Source organism: Oncorhynchus gorbuscha, linkage group LG21 (assembly GCF_021184085.1).
Source record: "Oncorhynchus gorbuscha isolate QuinsamMale2020 ecotype Even-year linkage group LG21, OgorEven_v1.0, whole genome shotgun sequence".
NCBI classification, from domain to species: domain Eukaryota; kingdom Metazoa; phylum Chordata; class Actinopteri; order Salmoniformes; family Salmonidae; genus Oncorhynchus; species Oncorhynchus gorbuscha.
The window spans coordinates 15,499,214-15,509,213 of NC_060193.1; the positions used below are offsets into that span (position 1 = coordinate 15,499,214).

General features: G+C 40.5%; 1 protein-coding gene across 3 annotated transcripts in view; it reads left to right on the forward strand.

Annotated features, from left to right (window-relative positions):
* The window catches only part of LOC124008520 (calpain-1 catalytic subunit-like), a 69,018-nt gene that overhangs the window by 5,577 nt on the left and 53,441 nt on the right, over nucleotides 1–10,000 (forward strand). For all 3 annotated transcript variants that reach the window (XM_046319850.1, XM_046319848.1, XM_046319849.1), the window contains exon 2: nucleotides 5,626–6,302. In XM_046319850.1, coding sequence (XP_046175806.1) covers nucleotides 6,051–6,302 — 252 coding nt within the window. In that variant the 5' untranslated portion in view covers nucleotides 5,626–6,050. The remainder of the gene's footprint in view (nucleotides 1–5,625; nucleotides 6,303–10,000) is intronic.

Genomic DNA, 10,000 nt, shown 5'->3' on the forward strand with positions numbered 1-10,000 from the left:
ATATCTATTTATAATCTAGACCTACACACCCATTACAACATTATCACTGGCCCACACACACTTCTGGAACGTGTCGTGTCAGTGTGACCATTTTGTTTACCCAGGAGAAAAGACACTTGAGATGTTTAGTTACAGTGAGCGAGTAGGGAGCACAGTAGATGGTGAAATGTGAGCTCCCTGCTATTTGGAAAGGCATGCAGAATTACTCTTGCATTGGTTCTAATGCTTTAACACAAACAATGGTGTTATTATAGATTAATAACGTATTAACCTATACCCTCGCTCTCAATTCATTTTTCAATTTAAGGGGCGTTTATTGGCTTGGGAAACATATGTTAACATTGCCAAAGGAAGTGAAATAGATAATAAACAAAAGTGAAGAAAAAAAAAATAACAGTAAACATTACACTCACAAAAGTTCCAAAAGAATAAAGTAATTTCAAATGTCATATTATGTCTATATACAGTGTTGTAATGATGTGCAAATAGTTAAAGTTCAAAAGGGAAAATAAATAAACATAAATATAGGTTGTATTTACTAGAGGTTGACCGATTAATCGGAATGGCCGATTAATTAGGGCCGATTTCAAGTTCATGACAATCGGTAATCGTCATTTTTGGACACCGATTTTGGCCGATTACATTGCACTCCACGAGGAGACTGCGTGGCAGGCTGACTACCTGTTATGCGAGTGCAGCAAGGAGCCAAGGTAAGGCGCTAGCTAGCATTGAACTTATCATATAAAACACAATCAATCTTAACATAATCACGAGTTAACTACACAGGGTTGATGATATTACTAGTTTATCTAGCTTGTCCTGCATTGCATATAATCGATGCTGTGCCTGTTAATTTATCATTCAATCACAGCCTACTTTGCCAAATGGGTGATTTAACAAGCGCATTCGCGAAAAAAGCAATGTCGTTGCACCAATGTGTACCTAATCATAAACATCAATGCCTTTCTTAAAATCAATACACAAGTATATATTTTCAAACCTGCATATATAGTTAATATTGCCTGCTAACATTCATTTCTTTTAACTAGGAAAATTGTGTCACTTCTCTTGCGTTCTGTGCAAGCAGAGTCAAGGTATATGCAGCAGTTTGGGCCGCCTGGCTCGTTGCGAACTGTGTGAAGACCATTTCTTCCTAACAAAGACCGTAATTAATTTACCAGAATTGTACATAATTATATGACATAACATTGAAGGTTGTGCAATGTAACAGCAATATTTAGACTTAGGGATGCCACCCGTTAGATAAAATACAGAACGGTTCCGTATTTCACTGAAAGAATAAACGTTTTGTTTTTGAAATGATAGTTTCCGGTTTTGACCATATTAATGACATATGGCTCGTATTTCTGTGTGTTATTATATTATAATTAAGACTATGATTTGATAGAGCAGTCTGACTGAGCGATGGTAGGCAGCAGCAGGCTCATAAGCATTCATTCAAACAGCACTTTCCTGCTGTAATGGTCTGGGTGTAGCTGGTGCAGAGGAGTCAGGACAGCAAAGATGTGTAACAAAACTAACTTTACTCAAATATTCCAATAACATGTCGTAATACCGAGCCCACAATAACGGGCCGAACATATGTAAAACAATCACGCACAAAAACCATGGGGAAAACAGAGGGTTACATAATGAACATGTAATTGGGGAATTGAAACCAGGTGTGTAAAACAAAGACAAAACAAATGGAAAATGAAAAGTGGATCGGCAATGGCTAGAAGGCCGGTGACGTCGACCGCCGAACGCTACCTGAACAAGGAGAGGAACCGACTTCGGCGGAAGTCGTGACACCTGCATTTGCCAGCAGCTCTTCACTGTGCTTCAAGCATTGCACTGTTTATGACTTCAAGCCTATCAACTTCCGAGATTAGGCTGGCAATACTAAAGTACCTATTAGAACATCCAATAGTCAAAGGTATATGAAATACAAATGGTATAGAGAGAAATAGTCCTATAATAACTACAACCTAAAACTTCTTACCTGGGAATATTGAAGAACTACCAACTTTCATATGTTCTCATGTTCTGAGCAAGGAACTTAAACTTTTTTACATGGCACATATTGCACTTCTACTTTCTTCTCCAACACTTTGCTTTTGCAGTATTTAAACCAAATTGAACGTTTCATTATTTATTTGAGACTACATTTATTTTATTGATGTATTATATTAAGTTAAAATAAATGTTCATTCAGTATTTGTCACGTTCTGACCTTAGTTCTTTTGTTATGTCTTTGTTTAGTATGGTCAGGGCGTGAGTTGGGTGGGTTGTCTATGTTAGTTTTTCTATGATTTGGGATTTCTGTGTTTGGCCTGGTATGGTTCTCAATCAGAGGCAGCTGTCAATCGTTGTCCCTGATTGAGAACCATACTTCGGTAGCCTGGTTTCACTGTTGGGTTGTGGGTGATTATTTTCTGTGTCAGTGTTTGTGCCACACGGGACTGTTTTGTTTGTTTCGGTATTTCACGTTGTTATATTGTAGTTTAGTGTTCATGTAAATAAAGTATCGTTATGGACACTTACGACGCTGCACATTGGTCCAATCTCTCCTACTCCTACTCCTCAATCGTTACAGTATTGTTGTAATTATCATTATTACAAATATATATATATATATATATATATATATATATATATATATATATATATATATATATATATATATATATATATATATATATTCAAATCGGCCGAATAATCGGTATCGGCTTTTTTTGGTCCTCCTATAATCAGTATCGGCGTTGAAAAATCATAATCGGTCAACCTAGTATTTACAATGGTGTTTGTTCTTCACTGGCAACAGGTTGCCATAATATATAATAATAATAATTTCATTTGTGCTTTTATCCAAAGCAACAGGTTGTGCATACATCTTGGTCCCATCTTGCTGCTGTGATGGCACTGTGGTATTTCACCCAATAGATATGGGAGTTTATCAAAATGGAGTTTGTTTTCGAATTCTTTGTGGATCTGTGTAATCTGAGGGAAATATGTGTCTTTAATATGGCCATAGATTTAGCAGGAAGTTAGGAAGTGCAGCTCAGTTTCCAACTAATTTTGTGGGCAGTGTGGACATAGCCTGTCTTCTCTTGAGAGCCAGGTCTGCTTACGGCGGCCTTTCTCAATAGCAAGGCTATGTTCACTGAGTCTACATAGTCAAAGCTTTCCTTAAGTTTGTGTTAGTCACAGTGGTCAAGCATTCTGCCACCGTGTACTCTCTGTTTAGGGCCAAATAGCATTGTAATTTGCTAAATGTTTTAGCAATTTTTTTGCGTCAAGTAATTATCCTTTTGTTTTCTCATGATTTGGTTGGGTCTAATTGTGTTGTTGTCCTGGGGCTCTGTGGGGTCTGTTTGTGTTTGTCAACAGAGTCACAGGACCAGCTTGCTTAGGGGACTCTTCTCCAGGTTCATCTCTCTGTAGGTGATATCTTTGTTATGGAAGGTTTGGGAATTGCTTCCTTTTAGGTGGTTGTAGAATTTAACGTCTCTTGTCTGGATTTTCGGTATCGGCCTAATTCTGCTCTGCTCATTATTTGGTGTTTTACATGGGACACGGGCGACGTGGTAAGTTTGGACGCAGGTGCAGAGAAGAGACCAGATTAGGAATCAGTGGTTAAGGATCAACATAATACTTCACTGAGAACCGGTAGCTTCAGGGTCACAGTACACTTGAATAAAACAACAAACACTAAGTCTCAAAAACTCACCCAGGAAACAACCGCAAACAGTTAACAATTCTAGCTTCAGTAAACAACAACACACCTATTTAACAGGGAAATCATAACGAGTAAATAGGACACACCTGGGTGTTGTTCATGTCTCTAGGACGGTCTCTGCCGCCCTCTGGTAACAGGTGGAACCATGACAGAGTCTCAATATGGTGTTTGTCCCATTTAGTGTATTCTTGGTTGGTAAGCGGACCCAAGACCTCACAACCATAAAGGGCGTTCACTCTCTCTCTCTCTCTTCCTCTGTCATTCTCTCTCTTTGTGTTATCTCCTATGTAATACAGATGTCTGTAGCGCTATGTTGTTGTAGCGCCACGTTGTTGTTTCATCCATTTTTTATCTCAGTTTTAGGCTACTTCAGTGGCAATACGGACAAAGTGGTAGTAACATCCTACAGTACAATAAGAAACATCATGTATTTCACTGGAACAGCAGTAGGGTTGATGTAGGTATGATGAGTCTGGACTTGCAGACTACTAATCTGTCATTTCATGTCAGTGAAACTATTTGCAGTGAGGCGCAAACAGAAATATTCTACATGTGAGGAACTCTGAATATTCAAATAAGTTGAAACCCTTCTTGTTGAGAAGACTCCTTCCTACTGACTATATGCACAACTCTGACCAGAAGAATGTTTGAGTCAGTCAACAGCAGAACAGGCCATATGTGATGGGTGTGGCTCAGTGTAGTAGGTGGAAGCTGTGACTGGGTTCTCCTGTCACTCTCTGAACCAATGAGAAGCAGACAAAGCTCAGGGTTTGTTTTGACTGACAGTTGAGGGGTAGAACAGGAAGAGAACTCATTGTAGATAACAGTCAGCCAGTGTGAGTGAGTGAAAGTTGAGAGACCGAAAAAGGAAGAGAGAGATGTTAAACAAACTAAACATTTGAAAGTGAGACAACTTTTAAAATAGATAAGAAGTAGTTGTTTTCTCTCTCTCTCCCTCTCCCTCTCTCTCCCTCTCTCTCTCTCTCCCTCTCTCTCTCTCTCTCTCTCTCTCTCTCTCTCTCTCTCTCTCTCTCTCTCTCTCTCTCTCTCTCTCTCTCTCTCTCTCTCTCTCTCTCTCTCTCTCTCCCTCTCTATTCTCTATTTGTGTTTGTTTGTGGGAGAACAAAAGTGAGAAAGGGGGAGAGAGAAGAAATAGAGTGATGTGAGGAAACAGGTTAGAAAGAATAAAAGAGAGGTTGTGGAACTAGTGAGAGCAAACTGAAACAGGCAGCAGTTCCTCTGACTGTGCAGTAGTCAACAGAGAGCCTGAGAGAGAGTTTTTTTGCATGTTCTACTCTAGGTTAAACGGCACCACACCCTCTCAGTAACCCACTGTTTACACTCTGACACACACACACACACACACACACACACACACACACACACACACACACACACACACACACACACACACACACACACACACACACACACACACACACACACACACACACACACACACACACACACACACACACACACACACACACACACACACACACACACACTATAGCACCCAATACCCCAAGTTACACCATCTCCTCGAGACAAACACTTATGACTCAACACTGTTCACAGTGTGTTACAGTGTTATTCAATAGAGAACTGAACTACAGAGTTTGATTGATGGGACTATTATTGTGTGTAATCCTATGCTAGCTAGCATGCACGGCTGTCTGAAAATGAATCATCGGTAGAGGAGGCAACATGCTATTTGCTAACTCTCTGTCTTACCTGTGTATCTTTTAGTTGTTGTTATGCTGCACAGAGCTGAACAAGCCTGTAATTGAATGAAGTATACATTAGTAGAGCCGTTTAACATAAGCAGATATTCATGTTTTTGAATTTAATTTATATTTATATTTTTCTCCCTCTCTGTTTTCCAGGGGTGTTGGTGGGACAACAAGGTAGAGTCTCATCCTATTGGCTTCTGAGCTCTGTCTGCAAAAATTTACAGCCAGCCAATCAGTGAATTGCTCCATATTGTTGCCGTGGCTCTGAAATCTGCCTGATGCTGTGAAGAAGACATCTTACTCCAGAGCCCATCTTCCAGTCACCCTCCAGTCATCCTCCATTCATCCTCCAGTCCCCACTCTGTCACCTTTACATGACTAGGACTGTCACTGTGTTCCATTAAGCCAACTGCCTGTCACAGTCTATTATCCCCGCCTCATCTTTAATTCACACCTCTTAATTGTCTGTTCCCTATCTGATTCCTGATTGGACATCAGCCATAAACCTGCTCCCTGACAGGCTCCCTGGATCAGCTGTGACCTCAGACCCCTGCCACAGCCGTCTGCTGTAGGTAAGAATGGAGCAGGTGTACGCATCAGGGATGGCCGCCAAGCTGCGGAGCCAGTGGGACCGGGACGAGGGTCTGGGTCAGAACCACAACGCCGTGAAGTTCCAGGGCCAGGACTTTGAGTCGCTGAGGGCCCAGTGTCTCCAGAGCCGCAGCCTGTTTGAGGACAGCCTGTTCCCCTGCGCCGCCTCCTCTCTGGGGTTCAACGAGCTGGGACCCCGCTCATCCAAGACCCAGGGAGTACGCTGGAAGAGACCCCCGGTGAGATGATACAGAGGATGGAGTTTAGGCTGATCCTTCTCCTTCCCTACTGACCCTATTAGTCCAGGGGTGTCAATCCATGCAGGGGTGTCAATCCATACAGGGGTGTCAATCCATACAGGGGTGTCAATACATACAGGGGTGTCAATCCATGCAGGGGTGTCATACCATACAGGGGTGTCAATCCATACAGGGGTGTCAATCCATACAGGGGTGTCAATCCATACAGGGGTGTCATACCATACAGGGATGTCAATCCATACAGGGGTGTCATACCATACAGGGGTGTCAATCCATACAGGGGTGCCAATCATTACATGGGTGTCAATCCATTCAGGGGTGTCATACCATACAGGGATGTCAATCCATACAGGGGTGTCATACCATACAGGGGTGTCAATCCATACAGGGGTGTCAATCCATACAGGGGTGCAAATCATTACATGGGTGTCAATCCATTCAGGGGTGTCATACCACACAGGGGAGTCATACCATACAGGGGAGTCATACCATACAGGGGTGTCAATCCATACATGGGTGTCATACCATACAGGGGTGTCAATCCATACAGGGGTGTCAATCCATACAGGGGTGTCAATCAATGCAGGGGTGTCATACCATACAGGGGAGTCATACCATTCAGGGGTGTCATACCATCCAGGGGTGTCATTATCATACAGGGGTGTCAATCCATTCAGGGGTGTCAATCCATTCAGGGGTGTCAATCCATTCCACGGAGGGTCGAGTATCTGCAGGTTTTTGTTATTGCATTTATTTGTGTCCAATTATGACATAAGCAACCAATTGAGGGGAGTTCCTAAATTATCAGTGATCTTAATTGATCAATCAGTTACAAGGGAGGAGTGAAACCCCTGGGCTCTAGTTACCAGCTAGATGTAGGAAAACTCCTTGTCCTACCTGTCCTTACTGAACATAGACCATCTCTTACTGAACCTAGACCATACTCTTACTGAACATAGACCATACTCTTACTGAACATAGACCATACTCTTACTGAACATAGACCATCTCTTACTGAACATAGACCATACTCTTACTGAACCTAGGCCATACTCTTACTGAACCTAGACCATACTCTTACTGAACCTAGACCATACCCTTACTGAACATAGACCATACTCTTACTGAACCTAGACCATACTCTTACTGAACCTAGACCATACTCTTACTGAACATAGACCATCTCTTACTGAACCTAGACCATACTCTTACTGAACATAGACCATCTCTTACTGAACCTAGACCATACTCTTACTGAACCTAGACCATACCCTTACTGAACATAGACCATCTCTTACTGAACCTAGACCATACTCTTACTGAACCTAGACCATACTCTTACTGAACCTAGACCATACTCTTACTGAACATAGACCATCTCTTACTGAACCTAGACCATACTCTTACTGAACCTAGACCATACCCTTACTGAACATAGACCATCTCTTACTGAACCTAGACCATACTCTTACTGAACCTAGACCATACTCTTACTGAACCTAGACCATACTCTTACTGAACCTAGACCATACTCTTACTGAACCTAGACCATACTCTTACTGAACCTAGACCATACTCTTACTGAACATAGACCATCTCTTACTGAACCTAGACCATACTCTTACTGAACCTAGACCATACCCTTACTGAACATAGACCATCTCTTACTGAACCTAGACCATACTCTTACTGAACCTAGACCATACTCTTACTGAACCTAGACCATACTCTTACTGAACCTAGACCATACTCTTACTGAACCTAGACCATACTCTTACTGAACCTAGACCATACTCTTACTGAACCTAGACCATACTCTTACTGAACCTAGACCACATTTTTACTGAACCTAGACCATATTCTTATTGAACCTAGACCATATTCTTATTGAACCTAGACCATACTCTTACTGAACCCTTAGACCATATTCTTACTGAATCCAGACCATACTCTTACTGAACCTAGACCATACTCTTACTGAACATAGAACATATTCTAACTGAACCTAGACCATATACTTACTGAGCCTAGACCATATTCTTATTGAACCTAGACCATATTCTTACTGAACCCCTAGACCATATTCTTACTGAACCTAGACATTTTCTTATGGAACCTAGACCATATTTTTTTACTGAACCTAGACCATATTCTTACTGAACCTAGACATATTCTTACTGAACCTAGACTATATTTTTTTACTGAACCTAGACCATATTCTTATTTAACCTAGACCAAATTCTTACTGAACCTAGACCATATTCTTATTGAACCTAGACCATTTTCTTACTGAACCTAGACCATATTCTTATTGAACCTAGACCATATTCTTATTTAACCTAGACCAAATTCTTACTGAACCTAGACCATATTCTTATTTAACCTAGACCAAATTCTTACTGAACCTAGACCATATTCTTATTGAACCTAGACCATATTCTTACTGAACCTAGACCATATTCTTATTGAACCTAGACCAAATTCTTACTGAACCTAGACCATATTCTTATTTAACCTAGACCAAATTCTTACTGAACCTAGACCATATTCTTACTGAACCTAGACCATATTCTTATTGAACCTAGACCATATTCTTATTGAACCTAGACCAAATTCTTACTGAACCTAGACCATATTCTTATTTAACCTAGACCAAATTCTTACTGAACCTAGACCATATTCTTACTGAACCTAGACCATATTCTTATTGAACCTAGACCATATTCTTATTGAACCTAGACCATATTCTTATTTAACCTAGACCAAATTCTTACTGAACCTAGACCATATTCTTATTGAACCTAGACCATATTCTTACTGAACCTAGACCATATTCTTACTGAACCTAGACCATATTCTTATTGAACCTAGACCATATTCTTACTGAACCTAGACCATGTTTTTTTACTGAACCTAGACCATATTCTTATTGAACCTAGACCATATTCTTACTGAACCTAGACCATATTCTTACTGAACCTAGACCATATTCTTATTTAACCTAGACCATATTCTTATTGAACCTAGACCATATTCTTACTGAACCTAGACCATATTCTTACTGAACCTAGACCATATTCTTATTTAACCTAGACCATATTCTTATTGAACCTAGACCATACTCTCACTGAACCTAGACCATACTCTTACTGAACCTAGCCCATACTCTTACTGAACATAGACCATACTCTTACTGAACCTAGACCATATTCTTACTGAACCTAGACCATACTCTTACTGAACCTAGACCATACTCTTACTGAACCTAGACCATACTCTAGACCATACTCTTACTGAACCTAGACCATATTTTTACTGAACCTAGACCATATTCTTACTGAACCTAGACCACATTTTTACTGAACCTAGACCATATTATTATTGAACCTAGACCATATTCTTATTGAACCTAGACCATACTCTTACTGAACCCTTAGACCATATTCTTACTGAATCCAGACCATACTCTTACTGAACCTAGACCATACTCTTACTGAACATAGAACATATTCTAACTGAACCTAGACCATATTTTTACTGAGCCTAGACCATATTCTTATTGAACCTAGACCATATTCTTACTGAACCCCTAGACCATATTCTTACTGAACCTAGACATTTTCTTACTGAACCTAGACCATATTTCTTCACTGAACCTAGACCATATTCTTACTGAA